Source organism: Ambystoma mexicanum, chromosome 9 (genome assembly GCF_040938575.1).
Source record: "Ambystoma mexicanum isolate Mex_15411 chromosome 9, UKY_AmexF1_1, whole genome shotgun sequence".
NCBI lineage: Eukaryota > Metazoa > Chordata > Amphibia > Caudata > Ambystomatidae > Ambystoma > Ambystoma mexicanum.
Window position 1 is genome coordinate 607,842,883 of NC_090931.1, and position 22,883 is coordinate 607,865,765.

At 47.5% G+C, this 22,883-nt stretch overlaps 1 protein-coding gene across 2 annotated transcripts in view; it reads left to right on the forward strand.

Annotated features, from left to right (window-relative positions):
• EFCAB5 (EF-hand calcium binding domain 5) overlaps positions 1-22,883 on the forward strand; it is a 361,217-nt gene that overhangs the window by 64,068 nt on the left and 274,266 nt on the right. For both annotated transcript variants that reach the window (XM_069615250.1, XM_069615251.1), the window contains exon 6: positions 22,222-22,377. In XM_069615250.1, coding sequence (XP_069471351.1) covers positions 22,222-22,377 — 156 coding nt within the window. The remainder of the gene's footprint in view (positions 1-22,221; positions 22,378-22,883) is intronic.

Here is a 22,883-nt window from a genome sequence, read left to right on the forward strand (position 1 = left end):
GTGTTACAGCCAATGCTTGCCCTCTCTTTACAAAGAGACATACATAGTCTCCGGCTTTACCTAGGATTACTCACATATGTCTCCTCAGTGTTTGTCTGGCATCCTATTTGAAACCACTGCTATTTGGCATCTCCCCTGCTTGTTCGCTACCCCCTTCGCTTTCCATGAAACATATGTTCTAGTGTCTCTCTTGCGCTAAATGCCTCTCACACAGAGTGTGACTCAGTTCTTAGAGTCCTCTTTGCCTGGAAGATGCAAACTCCTGCGCAGTGTTAGCGCCTTTTGGGAATGCCTTGTGGAAAGAGGAATGCTTGGGAAAATAATTGCAGAAAGCCGGTCAATTGCCCCACATTAAAGGAGAACCAACGTATGATCTAGCTCCCAGGGGTCTGTAGCCTGTGGTTACCGAGATGTTTTGGACTACGAGTCCCATGATTCATCACTCATGACTATGCTGGTTAGAGCTGATGGTAGATGTGGTTCCAAACATGAGGAGAGCCAAAGGGACGCTGCTGTGAACTCCACAAGCGACGCCAGTGGAAGTTGACAATTTCCGTAAAAAACAAAAACCATTAACATTAATGCCATTTTAAAGGCACAACTAAACGCGTTGAAAGCTGCTCTATCCAGCTGTCTGGGACTCTGTTTGTCACTGTCTGCCTCTTGGTTCTTTGTGCTTTACTTAGGGCGGACAATCTTCCAAGTTAAGCTTGTGCCAGAACGAAGAGACAAGTTCCTGTTTTGTTGGGGGGTGGGGGGGAGGTATTTTTTGTTTTTCTTTGGAATGCTTGGGATTTTTCCCCAGCAGGATGCAGCGTCCCCTCCTGGCATGTCTGGCTGGACAGGATGTGAGCGCTGCTATTTAGAGAGCCAGGCTGGGATTTGTGGAGCGTGATTTCCTGAATGCTGGGTATGAGGGAGAGAAAGTTGTCCATATTTCGCCCGGCTTCTTCCGCGACTTCCTTTCCCTGTGGTCTTTTCACCACCACCTCCCCTTCCAGTTCTCTGCCTCTTCCTTGAATATTTGGCTGTGTGCCCTTCAGCGCAGTGTGTTCCTCTGGGCAGTGGCAGAGCCAAGGGAGGAGCGGGGGGTGGGAGGGCTTTGCCCCCCTGTCTTCCCGCTGGTGCCCTATTATCTGCCCTGGCACCAAAAGCTGTCTCCGATGTTGCCTCTGGGTGCTTACGTTCAAAAGTAATTTTACTAAACGGGTCCCGTCCCGGCCCACTGATTGCAAGAGCAGGTGGCTTCCGAAAGCCAGGATCCCGTGGTCCACTAGAGAGGTTAGGGCAGCCAGGTCTACTACCCACTGACCATGGCTGGACTGGCCTATAGGGATTTCTGGAGATTTCCGGTAGGCCTCTGCCCCCTGGGCCTCTTTTATCTGGTATTTCTAAATTTGACCCATAGAAAACGGTTGGGTTTGCTGAAAATGTGTAATATGGGGCCCCTTCCAAAATTATTTCCAGGTCCTCTTTTGGTTCCCCGTCCACACCTGCCACTGACTCACTGGGATTTCATACCATGTCGAAGCCACAGCACTCAACATCAGCAGCGGAATTAGCCACGCGGCCATCTTGCACATTGCAACTGCCATAAAGACAAAGCTAAACTCCCTGGACATCTGTCATTTCATGTTATTTCATGTAGCAATTGTACTCAGAGTTTTGCATGCTGTCCCAGAGAGCGGTCTACTGGGATCTATGTGATCACTGTGTGCCCCAAAATTTTAGATACAAAAATGCTGAATACGAAAATCGAGTCGTGCAGTGATCACATTCCCGCATCCCCCATACCCGCTACCCATTTACCCATGCATACTACTTTGTGGATCATTTACCTTCTTTCCTGTTCCTTGACTCTCCTCCTGCTCCTTGCGACGGCAGTTCCCAAACCCTAAAGTTGGTAAGAACTTCCACGGCTGGGTCATTATATTATCCCCGCAAATCCATGTAACCGTTCAAGGGGAGCAGGGGACGCCCCTGCAACCCCCGTTTGCCTAGTTTGCTATAATGGGTTTCGGCATTTTCGTTACTGCCGAATCCTCAGTAACAGGGCATTCAGCATTTGATTTCTGATCCTTTTGAGGGATACCGCCTCCTGGAAGCCCATTGATGAGCAGTAATGCCCGCCTGCTTGGGCATTTCACAAGTAAGTACTGGGACAAGGAAGAGGGACGTGGAGATAATGCACTTCCAGATGGCCCTCAGCACAGCAAGGCTCCTCCCCCGCCCCGCACCCTCCACTGCCCTCAGCATGCCACTGGGTGTGCCTCAAATTCCCAAATGTTAATGCTAAGCCTAACCTAATGAACCAATCCTGGGTCTCCACCAACAATCTCCTGAATGCGTGAGGTCATATCCAGAGTGTTTTGCAACAGAAAAGGTAACTGGGTGAAAACATGTAATGCTAAGTCCCACCCAATTTGCTGTCTGTGGATCAAAGGATCTCTCTGGTTAATTGAGCTCTCTGTGGTTCCTGATTAAAGCAGCAGGTCTCCCTTGAAGCTGCGGCGAGAACAGACTTTCTTTCTCCATCAATCGACATATGTGTGACTTCTGAATGGGGTCCCGCTGTTGGGGTTACCTGCTACAAACACGTAGCCCCAGTCATGACACATTACTGCCCTTGATACTGAGAGGTGGGAGCTGGCTTCAGGTTGACACAGTGCATATCAAAGGTAGCTGGGGTTTCCTGTCTCCTTTGTTAACCTCTAACAGCCAGGCCCCATGTGGGCCTGTTTAAAGTATACTCTATTAGTATGTTAATTATGTCAATTGCTGCCACCATCTGCAGAGGGTAAACAAACGGACAGGGCGGATCCATGGAGCGTTTGGTAATTAATTATGCTGACCATGGCTTGAGGAAGATTTTGTCCCTCGCCCTTTTGAGATGCATCATGTGCTCCACTGTCAGATACCAACTAAACATGACAGGGGGGGACTGTGCCTGTAGGCTGTGTCCACCCAGAGTATACAGGTCTATGTGTATGTCGTGCGGTGAGCATAGGAAAATGTGTGCGGATTAGCCCCATATATTTTCCAGAGGTTGGTCTGCCATCATTCAATTTCATATAAAATTTCAAAAAAAGCCAAGTGAGTGCACACCCACTGTGCGGATGGTCAAATTTCTCACACAAGCTGGCCTACAAAGGAAAGTAGAAGGCGGAAGAAAAATCCTGCTGCCCCTGGTGAAAACGGTGAAGCATTCCCTGAGAGAAGGTAACGGGAATAAGAATAAGTCTGGGAAAGTTTGAGACTGTGAATTATGAAGCAGAAGAAGAGAAAGTAATGGAACATGTTCAGAGGTAATTCCTTGGCCAGTTCCACAAGAGCGTGGCAGAGGGAAGTCAAACGGGACTCAGGGAACCTCTTTATCGTCCCAGTGGGGGCAAATTAAAGAAAGGAAAGCAAGTAGAGGGTGAAAGAAGCCCTCGCAGGGAATACAAGAACTGTTGAAGGAGCTAGAAATAAGATAGCCCGGAAGAGGCTTGCAAAGAATGGGGAACAAGCTAGGTGACAGGAGTCATTCTCCTAGCCCCACCAGAGTTTTTTGGAACATTTTCTTTTTGGCTTTGTGAGAAACCTGAGGGCGTTCTCACATGTAATCCCCTTGGGTCTGCTCCTCAGGTGTCCAGGGAAAGGCCACCGCTCTTGGATCCCGATCCTGGGAGTGGAGAACCGAGGGAGAATCACATGGGTGGAGGGTCCCTGGGGATTGAGGACGAGATGTCCTCAGGTGAGATGTGGTATTCTGCTCTCCCCTTTCATGAAGAGTCCTCTATTCCAGATGCAGTCATGGGATATTGTTTTCCATGTCCTGTTGATTAGAAGAATGACAGGAGATATTATCATCCCCGAAGCATCAGGAAAATTATGAAAAGGAGAAGGGTTAAAAGTGGGGTACCGTTCAGAGAAACATGGTATCTCCCTTATGTCGAGATTAAACCAAAACCCCCCCCGATCTTGATGGGAAGTTATTGTAAAGATGTTCTCCTCATTTCCCCATATATGACACCTGATAGTACTTGTACGAAGAAGAAGCAACTAAGAGTAATGAAGACCATACCCTTTCACCACTTTAGGACTGGGACGAGGAAGATGCCTGCAGGGAGCTATGAGGGTCAGGCATGTCCCTTTTAACTATGGTCCTGCAGGTCTCATTAGAGATCCACACCTGCAGCCTGTCAAGGGGCTGCAGGTGTATAAAAAGAGACCAGTGCAGCAAAGCAGTGAGCCTGTGTGGAGGAAGCCAGCAGGGGACTGTGCTTTGGCGGAGGCAGCCGTGGTGGGACCGGACGAGGAGCCAGGACGCCGGCAAACTCCCCAGAAGATTTACACAGCTAGTAGCCAGGGGGCTGTGTAAGTATTTGCAGTCTGGGAGCCTTCGTGAACCATGCTCAGCAGCAGAAGCTGCGGGAGAGAACCAAGAAGAAGGTATGCTGATTGTGTGCAGAAAGTGGCATACCAGGAGACTGCGTGCAGAGAAAGACACACAGCAGACAAGTGGAACGCGACAGACGGAGACGCCACAAGCCGGTGGGTGTCAGGGGAAGACGCATGAACGCTGGGGTGCTCCTACAACGTTTTTGAATACCGAACTAAATGGAACTTTGAAAATTAAGCAAAGCAATGCTTATTGAATATTGAATTGAATGGAACTTTTAAAAAAAGTGAAACCAATGCATATTGAATACCGCGCAAAAGGGTACTTTATAATTAAATGGCATGAGTGTTTAACAGAGCCTGAACCACATGAAACCCTGAAATTAAGCATTCTAAGTGTGGAATGGAATAAACCCAAGCGATTAACCTAAATGCCTAAATTAAAAACGTTGGAGAAGAGGCCCCACGTGTAACAGAGAGGCATAAGAAAGTGGGTGTGGATAAAACACCCCAAACTGAACTGTTATGAATGAATGCAGAGCGACAAGGCCTAAAAGATTGGAAGGGATGTGTGACAAGAGATGGCCGAGCCAAGAGGCTGAGAAGGAAAAGCCAGAAGATTGTAAATCTCCACATTTACGCCAAGAGGCCGAAAGTTAGGGATCCTGGTTGCTTGACCTGTGAGGGATGGACCATTTGGTCTGACAACTGTGCCTAGACCATTGAGCCCTAAATGTTGAAAATTAAAAGACATTGTGGTGATGAAGTGAACATCTTGAAGAAGGGAACCCTGAGACTTGAGGAGCTACATTGTGTGGTCTTGAGAACAAAGCCTCAAGACCTTTTGTTTTATGAACTGTGTTACTTGAAACTTGGGGAAGGGAACCCCGAGGATAGGTTTTGAACTATACCGAACTGTATTACCGTGTACTGGAGAAAGGTAATCTTGAGACTTTTCCATGGAACTTTCTTATGCTTGGGGAAGGGGAGCTGCGAGGAAGCTGTGAGCTGGAAAAAGCTCAGAACTTTGAGTTGAACATGATTCCTTTTGATATTGACATCCCTACACTTTGGTTAGCTTTAGTTGTGAGGGCAAGGATAGGTTTTGGACACAGAAAGACTTTCAAGTTGAACTCTTTGGCACAGGCTTTCCTTAGTTTTATTCAGGTAGGGATATCTCACCTTAGTATAGGGTACATCAGGCCTTCTACTATCCTAACATTTGATTTAATAAAGCATTTTACTTTGAACTTTAAGTCTGTTGTCTGTGTCTTGCTTCATGATACCCTTACAGAGTGTTAACCTTGGAACATTTCTAGGAGTTGAGAACACTGCACCTTTAGAGACTGCTACCCAGGAGAAGGGAGTCATTCTCCTGGGCTATAGAAAGAACTCATTAGATTAGAATTTATGTTTAAGTGGTAGAGATAGAATAGGAGTTTGGACTAGGATGATGAACTATTGACTTTGACTACACTGACTACCTGACTGCTCGAGTTTGTTTGTTTGAGGTAGGATAACCACCTCTAGTTAGGGATAGATAGGTTTTTTTGGTTGTTAATAAGAACTGGGATCGTGTTACCGTGGCGGAAAGGTCAGCGACGGAAATTACCTCAGAGAAACGTACAATTTACAAAAATGTTCGAACATTTCTCATGCGGACACTCCTTGTAAAACAACCCCAAAACCTAACTCCTGCCCACATCCCCACCCACAACACACCCCAACACACCCCACCCCCCCCCTACTTACCATTCACCTCGAAGCGCGGTGTCCCTGCAACGCTGGTTCCCTTTCACTTCTGTGATCGGGAACCAGCACCGCAGGGCCCTTTTCCTATATTTCTTTTTGTCGGGCAGCTGCGGGGGTGTCCCCCGAAACCCTGCTCACTATACTGTAAAGTATGGTGAGCGGGGTGTTGCGGGGGACACCCTGCAGCCTTTTTTTTCTTCGGATCAGCTGCAGAGCTGTCCCCCGCAACCCCAGCTCACTATACTGTAAAGTATGGTGAGCAGGGTGTTGCGGCGGACACCCCCACAGCCCCCGCAGTCTTATTATTATTTTTTTTTGGGTCAGCTGCGGGGTTGTCCCTTGTAACTCCTGCTCTGCATAGTATAGTGAGCGGGGAATTGCAGGGGACACCCCTGCAGGCACCACAGCCTTTGTTTTTCTTTTTTTTTACCTAGCCCACCAAAACATACATGCCACAAAAGATTTGAACTTTTTGTAGTTCGAACCTTTGGTGGTATGTATTTTAGGTCTTTTGGTGGGGTAAGTAAATTGGATTTGGTCATTTCTGACAAATCTGTTAATAACAGTTTATAGCAATCACCAGGCAACCGTTTGGTCAGACTCCACATTCCATGCTGCCACAACACCAATAAAAGTCTTTTGAAACACCCCCATAAAACACAGAAAATTTGGCAAATGGCACCAATGAGGGTTACTGGCTCATGGGAGGTGTAGTCGAAAACATCTGGAAAAACAAATGTTGAAGATGGGTTGAACTATAACGTGTCTGGAGGCCTAGTCTGTTGATCTGAGGCCTTCCTCCTAGCCACGAGGAATGACACATTATGCCCAATCAGTGCTTCTACTGTGAATAGGAGGGGAATGGGGATAAACACTAGGGGTTTATCTTTAATAGAAAAGGACGTTCCTATCTTTGAACAATCTCAACAAAATTATACCAGTGGAGTTAATCTCAAAGGTCTTGGGGTTCTCTCTCTAATTGGGATACTAGTCTCCCAGTGGTTCCCAACTCTAAATAAACTCTAAGGGAAATAGCATGCTGTACGCTTTTTTGAACTGATCACCATTTCAATGATATAACGCCAGCTCGCCCAGCTCACATCTTTGCCCAACCATAACAATCACAGTCTGAGAGAGGTAGTACCCAGCTTGCTTCTTTGCCCCAGTCCTGTCTCAGATATATTGCACTCAACTCAGTTATGTGCCACAACCACAGGGATAAAGCAGCTAGCACACTATCTGTAATTGTTACTGGGGGACACTGCCTCACTTCTTCGTGCTCTAAGGAATATGGTACTAGCCAAGCCTTCACTGATATGGCACCCAGCCCCCTCTTTGGGGGTTTTGTACCCAGCTCACTACCAAGGGATATAGTGCCGAGCCCCCTCTTCAGGGATATAGTCCCCAGCTTACTGTCCAAGTGTATAGCGTCTGGCTTACTGTTCAGCAGCCTCAAGCTTTTAAGGGGGTACAGGCTTTCCAGCCTCCCCGGTCTAACAACAACAATCACCTTGTCAGTTTTCCAAGCCTTTCCAGCACCCTGAGCTCCTATCTGGTGTAGTCAAACGTGGCCCTTGCTCAGTCTCAGCTTCCATGGCTTCTGCTAGCAGTGCTAGCCATCCTGGATGCTCCTTTGCTGGATGACTGCTTCCTCCTCTGCCCTGTCTGTCTCTGGCCTTACAAAGGCCTCGCCCCAACCATATCCTGCAGCCCTGCATTGTTTATTCTCTGGTTTCCTGTGTGTGAGTGGAACCTCCAGATGGTCTCTCTGCCCTAATACATATTTTTGGCCCACCTGCAGCGGGTCCACACCTTCCCAAGGCTTCCTACGAATTGACAGCCGCCTTTAGCTATGTTTTCCTCGCTGGGGAGGGCTCTGGTTTCTCGTGGCTTTACCAGGCTGTTCCTCTCTGTAGGGCTCTGGCTTCTCGTGTCTTTTTGGTGGCTTCGCAGGCTCTTCCTCGCTGGGTAGGGCTCTCGCTTATTTTGGCTTCACAGGCTCTTCCTCGCTGGTAGGGCTCTAGCTTCTCGTGACTTTTCGGTGGCTTCACAGGCTCTTCCCCGCTGGTAGGGCTCTTGTCAGGTTTCCTTTAATTATTCCCCTTTATTTCTGTGTGGGTTAGAAGTTTTCTACTGCAGTTGGTTTGGCCTTGACTTTTCTATACAGATTCCTGGCTCTGGCCCAAGGCAAGATGGAGTTTTACAATAGAAGCTTTGATTGGCTACAGAGAACTGCAGGACAACAATGAACGTTCTAAACTATCACTCTCTGCCTTTCATCGTCGTAACCCCAGCTGAGAGGACGTGTTTGTAGCTGCTCCTGCTGAAGTCTTGGGCCTAGTGGATTTGAACTTTCAAATCCTGACAGTCGAGCGGCTACTTATTCGGGGTTGTTCAGGAGAAGTATTCAGGTTCACAGGAGAGTTTTCGGAAAAAAAACATTCTTAAGCTAAGTGACTTTATTTGGATATGTAAATCTGTTGCTCAGATTCATTAGTGACTTTTAGAGAAAGTAAATGTAAATTCAATAGTAGAACTGTGATGTTACACTGTTAATAGTTAAACATTTAATTCTTAAACGCGCGTGAGCAACGGAAGTCTGTTACGTGATTTCTATAGCGCGTGTGTTCATTGCGCATGTATTCATAGCGCGTGTACGCGAGCGCGAGAAAAGATTGCTACGTGATTTCTACAGCGCGGGTGTTCATAGCGCGTGTGTTCATAGTGCGTGTATTCATAGCGCGTGTACGCGAGCACAAGAAAAGACTGCTACGTGATTTCTGCAGCGCACAAGTTCATAGCGCGTGAGTTCATAGCGCGTGTACGCGAGCGTGAGACAAGGCTTCTACGTGATTTCTACAGCGCGTGTGTTCATAGCGTGGGTGTTTATAGCGCGTTTACGCGAGCGCAAGAAAAGACTGCTACGTGATTTCTTCAGAGCGTGTTTTCATAGCACGTGTGTTCCTCAGCGCGTGTTTTTCTCCGGCACGTATTTTCTTCAGCACGTGTTCTGCGCGTGTAAATCTTTGCGCGTGTGCGCGAAAAGGTTTCTACGGACTTTGGACAAGTTTGCAAAAGACTATGTACTTTATTTATTAAGAAGGAAGAACAGGATTTATTTTAAGCCCATCATAACTGGAACATTATACAGTTTTAAAAGGCACGAGTCAAGGTTCTTAAGGCTACATTACTCAAAGGAGTTGCTGTTATTTTCAAGATTTTCAAAGCAAAAAAGAAGGTAGAAAGATTTTATCAACAATTACTCCAATCTTCTCTAAGATCCTTAAAGGGAAGAACCAGGTATGATTCTTTACATTTTAGTTAAGGATATAGAGTTTTCAAAATCAAAAGGTAGTTAAGAAATTTGAGGATTTTGTGTGTTCTTATGTATTCACTGCAGGTTCCGCATCAGCTAGTCTAGACGTCGCCAGCCTGGTGTTTCTTATGTTATCCACTTCCCCCTTTCCCTTTGTGGTGTAGTTAACAGAGCTGAGTATAATCTGGTTCTGAGGATTACATTTCAGGGAGTTTGTCGGGGGTTCAGCAGCTTCCGTGGACACAGGATATCTCTCAGCCTGACAGCTCTGGCTTCTTGTGGCTTTTCGGTGGCTTCACAGGCTTTTCCTCGCTGGTAGGGCTCTGGCTTCTCGTGGCTTTTCGATGGCTTCACAGGCTCTTCCTCGCTGGTAGGGCTCTGGCTTCTCGTGGCTTCACAGGCTCTTCCTCGCTGGGTAGGGCTCTGGCTTCTCGTGGCTTCATTGGCCCTAACAGACAGGATTCTGCATGCTCTGTTCGGACGCCACGCAGTTTTCTTTGCGTGTTCCAGTTGTGGGAGTCTGTCTGTTCTGCCTTTCTCCACAAGTGTCACCCCTGATACACGGACCCTGCGTCGTTACAGCATTCTCCACAGGGCTTCTTCTCTTTATCTCCTAATGTCTGAGTTTGGGTTTCCAGGAGGGCCTCCACTGACATATGGTACCCAGCGGGGAGAGCTGCTCATAGGTTTATTCTCTTCTCTTCTCTTGCCCAGGTGTCTGAATGATTCACCATTAAAGAGTTATTACTAGGGTTTTGACTCCCATCCTCTGTCGTCATATTCAGCTGGGAGCTAGGTGTTTGGGACCGGGGCAAATATACTTCGCCATAGTCTAGCTCGTCAGAGCCTAGGCCACCATGCTCGGCGAAAAGTCATAGACTAGAAGGGCAACTCAATGACTTACTTGCGGACGGAGGCTAGCACTGGGGAAACGCGCTGGTCTTGGAAGCAAGACCAGACAGAGCAACATCCAAGACCACACAGAGCAACAGAGGTTCAAATCCCGGATCCACGCTTAGAAACCGAGCTCGGGTATGCTATTAGGCGCGTTATAAAAAAACAATTAAATAAAAGAAATAAATAAAATATACATCTTGTACCGCTTCCAGGTAGCTTGCGCTCTGGGAGCAAGCCCTGGTAAACCCTGCATTACTGGGACACAGTGTCCCTTCCATGCCTCACTTGTTTGCTTCATTGCATTGCTGTTGAGTACCCAGAGCATGTGCGAGGGCATGGCCGCCGCCACATTCAATGCTTTTGCGCACGTTAGCGGCCTTTGTAACTCACCCAATCCTTGAAGAGGGATATGTGAGAGTCTGCAGTGCTACATGCTGTGTTCGGTGACTGGCTGTCTGGGAAGAAATGGGGCCTTACTTTGCCGAGCCACACGCTCTCTTGGATGTGTGACTTGCTCATCAGTAGCGTTTGAGAAATCTGGCTGCTTTGCCCAATAGCAGTCTCTATTTTGGAGGCCCTCTCTTGGATCATGGCAACTTCTATTGAGACCTCGACAGTCAAGCCTTTCCCGGCTAAGCTTTAGCCAGGCAGCAGACACACCTGTCACCTAGTGCCCGGTGAGGGTGCTCCCCTTGATCGCTGGTCCTGGAAATTAGTCCTCGAATGGCTCATCGGGCGCAGCCGCCTTTTGTGAAATGTGTAGTATTCAATGCACTCGAACGGATGTAGCTTGAAGCAGTTAAGCCCTATCCGCTGGTATATGCGAGTCACGGAAATTCACACAGTCTGCACACACCTTTTTAAACTTCGCACCAACTCCACATTTGATGGCCTTTACTACCCACCGCCATCCTTCTAGCTGGAACCCCTGCTTGTCTCTCCCACCTAGGTGGGACATATGAACCTTGTATATCCCTTTCTCAGATGGCCCAGACTTTGTAAATATACTGAATTTGTTCGAAGTATGTTACATGATCTCATTCATCTCCTTTGCGGGTGGAGGGGGTACAATTTACTCTGTTCCTCCTTGACCGTGCACCCTCTTATTGTCCTCAGCCAGAACATGAGCATATTTCCTTCTCTGTCAATCTGGACATGACATAATCATGCAGTTCGTTCCATGTAACCCCTCAAATGCAGACGTGCGTGTCATGGTGTGAGGCATTGTACCATACGCTATTAACTCATTTTGCAATGTCACGTTCCATGAAAGCCCAGACCCTACTGCCAATCAAATAAGTTATTTCACCATACAATTAATTCTTTCTATCTGGTCATTTCTCTGCGGGTGCCCCACAACATCTATAAACTGGGTGTCCCTCCGTGTCAACAACTCAAGCATTGGTCTAGTAACCGTGCAAGGCAACCTCCATGTGGGAGAACGCCTTCTACAAAGGCAATCACACCTCATCCATATCCGCCCCACCCAACACTGCCATCTTGGGCATCTGGAGAAATGAGCAAGAAACGCAATGGCATATCTCTACTTCAGGGGTATGCACCTGTGTTGCTTCAGATATTTTGTACTACTGCTCACATGGTCCCTCCCCTTTTACTATTCGTGCTTGGATTGTTGGGAGTTGTAGTCCAAAGTATCTGGTGAGTTCATTGGAAGAAGGCAAACAATTCTCTTGTGTCAATATCCAATTTTGGACGGAATACTTAAGGGAGGAGCACCTCGCCTCTGACCCTTGACAATTCCTCAAATTAAGCTTTCCTCCATACCTCTTGTCTATGGCTGGCCACCAAATATTGCCCTTTACTGTCTGTTTTCTCCAAGACATTAATTTCAAGGTGAACTTAATGATCTCAAATCAACTTTCTTGGCCCACAAATCTTGTGAGGGAATACAATGAGTGATCCACATTTTCATCTCATCGTCCACTGCCAGTTCTCCTTATACATTTGCTTGGGATTGGAACCGGTTGCTTAGCACATTTCTTTTGGGACACACTAGTTACGCATACGTTAGTGCTTACTGCAGGGCTCCATCGTTCTCATGAGCTCATGTCCACTCCGTATCCAACATAAACTCTCCCATGGTGGCCTGTTGACCGGCACATCCTTCACTGCCACCAAAGAATCTTGCCAGCTTCCTACCTCCCACTCTCAATGCACATCACGGTCACCTTCATGCATCTGCATCGGCGGGCAGGATGAGAACGCTGCATGCTCACTCCGATTGCCAAGAATAGATTCCATTGAAAACTGCTATAACTGCACCTCAGCCATGAGCCGTGCCAGCCTTGTGGTTACGCTCCTACCTCCTCTCGATGAAAACACAGCCACCAATGGTTTGAGGTTTTTCGTAATGACAAGTCTTCTTCCCCCACAAGAAATACCTGAAATACTCTGTGGTCTAAGTGTTCGCCAATGCCTACATGGAGACTGGGTTTCCGCGTGCATGGTCCCCTTGACGTGAATCCATCTACTCCGCAAGCCGAGTCGTGAACCAGAGAGTCTCAATTGTTTGCTTTTTTCCTAAACCCCCTAATTTTGTGTAATCCCTTGGCTTTCCAAAGTTTGATTTGCTGGGCTCCTTGAGGCAGTTTGTTATTTTGGAGTTCAGTGGTGAGTTGGCAGGACTCTGCAACTTGTTATGTAACAGGGAGCAAGCAGCTAGGGACTGGATTAGTCAAGCTGGCACCCGATGTGCCTCCAAGAGGGTGGAAAGAGTGGGTTGGGTCTATGCCATTATCCTGCCCCTTGAACGCCACTCCAAAGAAAGACCACCTTTTTTTGGCCATCTTCAATCACCTTCCAATGGGGTGGGATTTTTATGCCATTAAGGGGTGTCATCTTCCGAATCCCCTTGGGTTATGCCTCTGCTCACCCCCAACCACGTCCAGTCCTACAGCGGGGGTTTCACCCCTTCAAGCCCTACATATTCCTCCTCTTTGCCCCACCCCCTCTACTGCCACCTCCTGGCCATTGGGCCCTTTGGCCCCACTCTGCCCTCAGCAACCATTCCCTCTGGTGTCCCGACCTGCCGGCCCAGCCCCTATCACTCACTTAAGCACAGGACAAACTCGCGGTTTCCCGGGTAGCTGAGGCGCTTGGGCAAAACTCGAGAGCGAGGTGAGAATCCAAAAGAACAAAAAGGCGGCGTGGAGGAAGAAGCTGCTGCACCCCAGAGGGACTAGTAAGTACCTCGAACCTACTAGCAAATAGTGGAAAGGGAAAGGACTCCTCATTCTAGGTGCGCTGCTTATGACGTGGGTTGGAAATGGGACAGATCATGCAAACCTAAGTACGGTTGGAGTGATTTTACAGTAGATATTTTTCAGACAGAATGTCAAAGTCACACAAACAATGGTTTACAAAAACATTATTAATGGTAACATACATGTTGAACAGGTCTGCCGACACGTGTTTCGACCCAGCAGCGGGTCCTTTTCAAGGCAAAACGTAATTATGATGGAGATAGTGACTTCAAAAACTCCAAATGGTCAAGAAAGGATTGATTAACAACATTCGCAAAGTGGGCGAACAATCTGAAAAGCTGTATATGGCTGGAATCTAGTGGCGAAGGTAGGGATGTAAAGTGCATCCAGAACAGGTATAGTACAACCAACCAAATGTATGGCCTCACTATGGAGCCTGAGAGACAATATGTTACCGGGATCTAATGGTAAGGAGAGGGATGGACAATGCTTCCAGCAGAACAGATGTCGTACACATATCCAAAAAATGGCCTTGTTGTAGAGCCTGAGTCGCGGGGTTAGTTCCCCATGGTCGATAGAACCAGCAGTGTGTGCATGCGCATGCACGCTCTGCTGGTTCTCTATCTATTTATTTATTTTTTCCTCTGTGACGTTCTTCAATTAACGCTTGTAATTATCAGTGTTTTATGTGTTTTTATTTGATTAATGTTTTGTGATAGATGAATTAAAATGTTTTTGATATCATGCCTTTGGTAGGATACATAATTTGATGATATTTAATATTATCTGTCGAGTAGTCTACCTGCATCCGATGTGTGGTTGAGGTGGGTAGCTAGTGATGTCTTTGCTACTTTGCTGTTTATGAATACTGCCTCTGACGATATGTAACCCTACTGTTTCTAACCATTGTGTAACGTATTATGTACTGCCTCTTAGCTCGATGATACCTACGCCTCTGGGCGCTACCAACAAATACAGTAAATAAATAAAAATACATAAATCCTGTGCACTGGCTCTAGCTCTAGCGTCTGTGAATTGAGCACTTGTCATGTCTAGTTAAGCAGAGTGCTCTTCAGGTCAGTGCCCGGCCCGTAACCTCAGGGTCAGCGCATGCTTACCTGCTCCAATGTGTGGCAGAGCGCAACGCTCACCCAGCCACACATGGGAACCTGCAGGGTTACTGTTGCAGTCGCAGAGTTGCATGCAGTGCGCAGACCCAAAGAGGGCTTTGTGGCACCGCACTCACAGCCCGGGGCATTCACAGAAGGGCACATAGGCATGTGGACTGGTCTCTGCTCTGAGAAGGTCTATGCTTAGCTAGCCCCGACAGCTGCTCAACCCACAGCGATTATAGGAACATGAGGGAAGTACTCTTCCTTTTCCTTTCAGCTCCTCCCTGGTGGGTGGTGGGACATACCTCTACCACCCATTATGGATGGTCGGACCACTGTTTGAAGGAGCCAAGAGGGAGATTGCTAATGTCTGTTCCCTGACTCACTGTGGGAGCAGTTGGAGAGGTAATTTACACCTCTGTTTCTGCTTCCTGTTCCATACAGGTACAGGATCTGACACCACCTCGTGGCGCCAGCCGTAATCGCGGTGACCCATCCTTGCAAACAGGCAACCGTAGACCGCTAATCACACAACTCACACCGGTCATCTGCAGACTGCAGACTTATCTACGAGCCAGTTGGACCTGGTAATACCGAATGCATTTGCCCCAATCAGGAACATGGTCACGGTCCACTAGGCAGAAGTACGGCCTTATTCAAGGTGGCGCCGCCTAGGGACACCTACTTCCATCTAAGTGCACACTGTACATCAACCATCTACAGCCTATAAACTACCTATATATCCACAAGTAAAATAGACATATAAACAAACCCACCGCTGTTGCACACACTCCCGGCCTCTACGGCACCCTTCCACATGTCTGACCTCTTACAAGGCTTATTGTAGCACAGCCAGCCCGGCTAACTGCTTATCTCGGCCTAAGCACACACACACTCTAAGCCTTAAGCCATCCTTCCCTTACCTTGAACCCGGTATTAGAATAGCCTGTCCTCCGCACGCACTTCTGTTATTACACCCAGAAGCCCCTTGATTTCAGCCCGTCTACTGCACTTATATGTACAAGGATTTCCAGCAAATAGCAATTAAAGATAGCGAGTAGCTGCAATATCACACCTAGAAGACATAAACGGGTCTATCATGCTTGGAAGATGCATTCTGAAGCTCAGAAGACTTATTACGGAAACCTGGCGAGTGCGCTTAGAGGACTCTCTAACACGGACAACCAGATAAAATACTGGCATCAATAACAAAGCTCCATCCTAGCCACAATTACGTGTAAATGCACCACTCCGGTGGACATCGGCTGCAGGCATGGCTACCCACATGCACCAGAATGCAACGATGACCTACAACAAATTTGGTCTAGTTGGGCACCTAACGCTTTCGCCGCCTTACACCATATTAAGCATCAACACCTCTGCCATCAGAATACAGCAACGACCTATGACAAAATTCGGTCCAGAGTGAGACATAAAGAGTCTCTTGCACCACGCGCTCTCTCCTGACCTCCCTCAGCACCCGTCCAGATGCCTGATCTCTCAGGTTGCTAACTGGAGCCCGGCCAGCCCACCTAACTCCTTATCTTGGACAAATGCACACACGCATTCTAAGCCTTTATGAGAAATTCCCATACTCTGGTCCCTGAGGGCGCTCCCACCACAAGCGTGTTGAGACCATGGTAATGGGAACAATCGCTATATAAATGACTACTACACTACAAAAATGCAATACGCTAAGGGAGCCAAGAGCCCAGAGCTTCACTGAAGTGAGAGGCCGCTCTGCCATTGAAGATGATACTTTTAGAAAAATAACATGTCTTTGTATGCCAATTTGAGTGTGGGTGAGGTGAGTGTGAGTGTGAGTGTGTGTGTAGATGTGGGTGGAAAACTATTTGGCCAAGTAGTGGATCTGGGAGGGGGGACGTGGGATTGGACATTTCAGATGATGAGAGGAGTGAGATGGGGTAGTTCTGTGTGCAGTGAGAAGGACACAGGCCAAATCAAGGGGCAATGGGCAGTTTTGGGGCAAAGAAAGGGATACAGGCACATTTGAGGCAGTGGTATACGATATAGTGTGTTTATAGGGGCCATGAGAATGACACGGAGCAGTTCTGAGGACATAGAGAGCGACGTGGGGAAAATCGAGGGGCAAAGGCGCAGTTGTGACTGCAATCTGTGACGTAGGGTAAACAGCAAAGAAGTGTTATCTGACATGGGGCATCGGGGAGCCACTGGGGAAGTCCTGGATTCAATAAGTATTATATGGGGCCAATCATGGAGCAACCGAACATAACATGGGGGCAGTTCGAAGGGGCAATGAGTGACATGGGGTGAATTAGGGGAAGTGGGAAGGGTCATGAGACAGAGGGAGCAATGGGGTAGTTCTGGTGTCAAGGAGAGTAACATGAGCAAAATTAAGGACAGTACCGCGTGACATGGGGCAGATCTGAGTCAATAAGATGACGGTGTAAATCAACGGACAATGGTATGTGGCTTGGGGCAGTGCTATTGGCAATGAGAGTAACATTGTAAAAGTCAATGGGCAACGGGTTGTTCTGATGCCACAAACGTGGAATGGGGTGGCTCATGGGGCAGTAACGTGTGACATAGGTCAATTCCAGGGGCAATGGTCATGACATGGTGCAATTCAATGGGCAACTGGGCAGTTCGGGTCAATGAGAGGGCCATGTGGCAAACCCAGGGGCAATGCAGCGCCATTCCAGGGCAATGAGAGTCAAATGGGAAAACATCTGTATTGCTTTGTTAACATTAACATCATAATTTGGGGTGGCATGCAGATGCCAGCAGGATGACATGCTTTACTGCAGCAATATTGGCATGCACTGCTAAGACTCGCATGACATTGATAACGTGATTAACTGGAGCAGTTTAAAACTGCCTTGGCATGTGGACGTTGCCATGGGGATGTTTAAACGGACAAGCTGCACTTTAGCAAATGTGATAACCTGGTGTTTGGCGGGGGCGCATTTGCTGCTAATTAGGGTTATAGTCTATGTTCTGGCAGTTTTGCTCGTGTTTTATTAACTCGCTTGTGAACAACGGTGTGCATTAAATGACACATCTCTGGACACAACATTTAAAACGAGCCCATTTCTCCTGGCATATAATAGAACTCACAATTGTCATTTTTTTGTAGTGTGGTAGGTAGTGGACCCGGGAATCAAGTCGTAAAAAAAGTGAAGGGACTCATTAACATACATGATATGATATGGCATTTATAACGCGCCTACACACAAGTGTTTCAAGGCGCGATGAGGAAAGGGAGGGGGAACAGAGGGAAGGCAGACATCGATCCTACTAGGCCAGGTGTCATTCAAATCGCGCAAGTGCAGGGGTAGGGGGAGGGGACGGCGCAGCACATGGGGTAATAGAATAAATAAGAAAGTAAAACTACGGCCATCTGGTGGCAAGTGCAGGGGTAAGTGCAGACATAAGGTGTCAAGTGCTGGTAGTGGGACTGTAGGGATACAGAGAACAGTCCACAAGTGCCGGGGTTGCCAGGAAGGCAGTGCAGGAGTGCGACTGGCAGCGGGAGGGGACCTGGGCCCCGTGATCAGAGGGTGGCCAGGTAACAAGTGCAGCCAGGAAGTCAGCAGAGGAGGGGAGGAGAAAAAGCAAAAGGTTTTGAGGTGCTTCCGGAACCAGAGATGATTCTTCTCAATGGGATGTGACGTCACCGGACATTAGCATAACACAGTGAAATGTGTACATTTCATTGAATTGGCTTTACATTATGTAAGGGAGGCATGGTTTCACAGGTATGACACTGACACAAAATATACAAGTTGTAAAACCTTTATTAAAGTTTCTGGGTTTGGAAAAACTCCTCCTTTGCCCTAGATCTAGGAAGGCAGTAGTCGCTACCATCAAATAATAAATAATACATAAATCAGTCCAACTTGAGTCCATCAAATCAAAATGGCCTATACTAACGAAACCTAATGCCTGCCATAGGCATTAGGTTTCGTTAGTATAATAAGTGTACAGTCTTGTACAATAAGTGTGTGAAGGAGAATATGTATGCAAAGGAAAGTCTGTGTTCAAATATAAAGAATCAATGTGGCTGAGTCAGCTCTCCTCCCTACGTTAGACAGCACAGAGTAAGGCGGTTCCCGTAGGAAGGAGGAAAAGTGTGCTGATCTCTACAAAGGGCTGCCTGGCAGGGGTGCCTGTAGCCCTTAAACTGGGGCTCGTCAAGGGAGTGTGTCCTAACTAGCCTGCACTGACTACCACAATATCAAAAATTAAAAAGTGCATTAGAGTGGCCTCTATTCCTGGTGTAGGCTGTCGCGAATTGGGTGAAAGGGCATGGTGAATCACATTCCATGTGTGGTGTGTGCAAAGATTGAATAAAGGAGAACAGGACAAATAAAGGCAACATTGGCCAAAAGGCTTTTTTTTTTAAAAACATCGGTACACCCCGTTTCGGCGCCGCCGGTTCGGCGCTGGCTGATTCGCCGCGGCGAGTTCGGCCACGGGATGTTTCGGCCACGGGATGTTTGGCGCGCCGCACACCAGTGCACATCGCCTGCTGTTTAGGGAAACGTTCAGTGCACTGCACTGAAAGTGCGAGTTTCAACTTCATCAAACACTATTTTAAAATGAAACTGTTCTAGAGCGGTTTCTTTTTTAAATAGTGTGGGATGAAGTTGAAACTCGCACTTTCAGTGCACTGCACTGAACGTTTCCCTAAACAGAAGGCGATGTGCACTGGTGTGCGGCGCACAGGGCAGATTAGATCTGCCGGGCTCACGAGGGTGGGAGCTGTGCTGCTCTGAGCAGAATGCTCCGAGCAGCACAGCCCCCACCTTCGCAGGCCCGGTTGTGTAGTCAGGGACGTCATTTAGGGCTCACCAGAGGTTGCAGCTGCAACCTCTGAGGAGTCCCTTGCGACCTCTAAAATAAAACCCCCCAAAAAATGTTTTCTTTTTTTTTAATTGCAAGCACCTGCACTGTGGCCAGCACCATGTGCCTTTTTGGTTCTGGAGTGGCTCACTTTCTTGTTCAGACCCCTTAAAAAAGAAAAAAAAAAGAAAAATAAGAACCTGAGTGCCACAAGTCTAACACTTTCAGCACTAACCCTAAATCCGAAAGAATAGGAATACCAAATAATGTGTCTCTCTGGAATTCTATACAATAATTGCTAGACTCATTAAATGTTTATTTCAGGCATACTTCAGGGGGTTAGTCACTGATTTAGTCTGTTCTTAGACGCCTCAACTCAGCCTTTCATCCTTCTGAGGTCGATAAATGAGTACCAACACAGGTTGGGTGATATTGGGTGTATATTTTTTCTATATTAAGCGCTTAAGCGCAAGTGCTATAGAATAACACATCATTATCATTTGGTCATGGACGTCTGCTTGCATTCACAGTAATTTGGTAATATGGGCCTATACACACTGATCTTAACGATACATATGGTGTTCCATTCTTGTATGAAATGTACATCATATTACAGTGATATCGTAACCATATTTTTCGTAGTGTACAATGCTATGTGATGCCACTTTCTGTTTTGTCAATGGTTGAAAGGTCGTGTTCCATCGCTTCCAGCGATATCACTTTGGGGTGGGGTCAAATGACATCACTTCCTGTGATGTCATCAGGGAGTCAAAGGTCGTGTGATGTCACTTCTGCTACCCCTGGCACTTTGGTGAAATGACGTCCCTGTGTGTAGTCTGCGCGGCTGTGGTGCCTGCATGAAGAACTCGCAGGACATTTATGTGCGGCCAGTTTGGCGCGGGCTGCCGTGCCGAACCGGCTCCTGCGCCGAACCTGCCGCGCCAAATTGTCCCGCGCCGAACCGGCCGTGACGAAATGTCCTGCTCTGTTAAACATTGCAAGAATTTCCAACTACATTCCTCTGTCGCCACCGAGTGTATACTAAAGTAACTGCATGCAGATGTTGTGAATACGAAATTTTAAGAGCTGCCCTGAAGCCTACTGGGGTACAGCAGGGACACCGTACCCCTCTTCCGGTATTCTGGAAGGATATGGCAGACGTGGAACATGCACTCACAGGTAGGGTGTGCCGAATCGCAAATTTGGTATGCGGCCGTATGTATTTGCTTTGAATGCAGACGGGCGGATGCACACAGCATAAACTGTTTGGAATGCAGTACTTAGTCCAGTCGATCGCCTCATCCTTTACCATTAACGTGGCAAAAATTGGCCCCAGACATGCTTAGTCTCTGGGTTTAGCTCACAAATTCCAGGTTTTGAGGCTCTTCTCCGGGGAAGAGTGCGGAATCTCAGGGACTTCTGGCAGTGCCAGCAACCCCTCCCACACCTTCATGTGATTGGCTACAAACAGACTGCTAGTGGCCAATCACATGGAGATGTGGGCGGATCAACACCATAGGGAGCAAATACCACACCTTTTCTGGCATCACACCATGGTGTTTGCTTTTTTCCCCCACTATGTGGGCGGGAGAGGTGGGCAGTGTCTTGTGTGGATGTGGGCGGGGCATTGGGTGACGTGAATCTCAGGGTTTTTGTTTTTTAAATGTAGGCCAGTCTGGTTGGCCAATTAGTGGCTCGGCCACCAATAAGCCCAATCTAAAATAGAGTTCTATATGTGAGGAGCTGAAACCCTTTGGACCTCACATCAGGCACAAAATGGGACATTTCATCAAAAGAGCAGGTACAGACAAGAGGCCCGCCGGTTTTTTTTAATTTTTTTTATAATTTGTTTTAAAAATGATTTCATGTATTTTGGATTGATGTTCTAGATAGAGCGGGGGCGCAGAGTGTGGAATCTGCGCCCCTTGTTTCCCCTCTCTGTGCAGTAAAGGGCCAGTGCCTACACCAGTTTCTAATTTTGATGTGAGCAGAGAGGTTTGAATTTCCACATATTACACCTGTAGAAAGTAGATGGAATTCGTAGGGTTTCTGTGCAATCCACGTGCATGACAGCAGGACTGTTTGTTTACTGGTCGGCTGTAAAATAGTCCTGAGAACCCAGGATCACCCCTAGGCCTCTGCCTTTGTTACACCCTGACCGGTAAACAGTCGAAATCCTGCAGAAGGGGATGTGAGCGCATACACAGTTGCATACATTGGGTCTCATTACGAGTTTGGCAGCGCAGGGGAAAAAGGGTGAGGTAATTCAGTTTTCCCCGCAACGCCAAACTACAAGCTTGGCAGTACCTCTGGTGCAATTACCAGGTGGTAATAACGCTGATTTCTGGAGGTAAAGTGGAGGAGCAATTCCGTCAGAGGTAATGCTGCCAAAAATCCCCAATAGAAATGGGGGGCTGGGAGCCCATCACACACCAAGATATCACTTTATAACTACATAGGAAAAAAGGAGCGCCTTATATGATGAAATGAGGCAACAACCGCTATGACTTTGGCGAATAAAAATGGCTGCAACGCACGAGAGGACTATCTATTTTTGCCCTTTGCCTTTCACACGAGACTGAGTGTGTGTCTTTATTTCAGACCCACAAAGCCTATTTTTTCAACTTTCTACTGTGGAAACGTGTGCATGCGAGGTGCTGGGGGACAATGTAAAATCATGTTTTTTTTCCCTTCGCTTTTTGCTCTGCAGTATGTGCATTCGTACACCCAGGACCTGAGCACTGACATGTTCCTGGAGCTCCTGCACCACCTGGCCCAGAGCGCAGATGCTTTCCGCGAGACCATCAGGCACGACCGCTGGAGACAGATGTTCATCGATCTGTTCCTGGCCTGCGATCCTGGGAAGGTAGGTGGTGGGGCGGCCATCTTGGCTCAGGCGATTACACCAGTGAATGTAGAGTCTGCTGAGGTGGGGGAGTTTGAGTTGGAAGGTCTGGGGTTGAAGCTCAAGCAGCTGATTCACAAATAAGTTAATGGCAGTAACTCTTGACTTATTTCTGAAGAGAGATGATTTGATTATAATCTTATAATTATAATTGGTTGTTTATATACCCAGAGGTTTCTAAGCGCGGACCCGGGGATTGAACCTGTGCGGCTCCAGCCTTGCCCCTGAGCAATCCTCCTGATTCACAAAGACGTTATCTCGAGTAACACTAACCACTTGCTCATGGGGGGATGATTCAATTCCCAGAGGTTATCTGGAGTAACTCTGACATATAACTCTATAATTTGTTCAATTCACAAAGAAGCTACAAGAGGTCATTCTGGCATAGACTTAATTTGCCCCTGGAGAGAGACGACTCGATTCTCAAAGAAGTTACCTCGAGCAACACTGATATACTCCTGACTTAC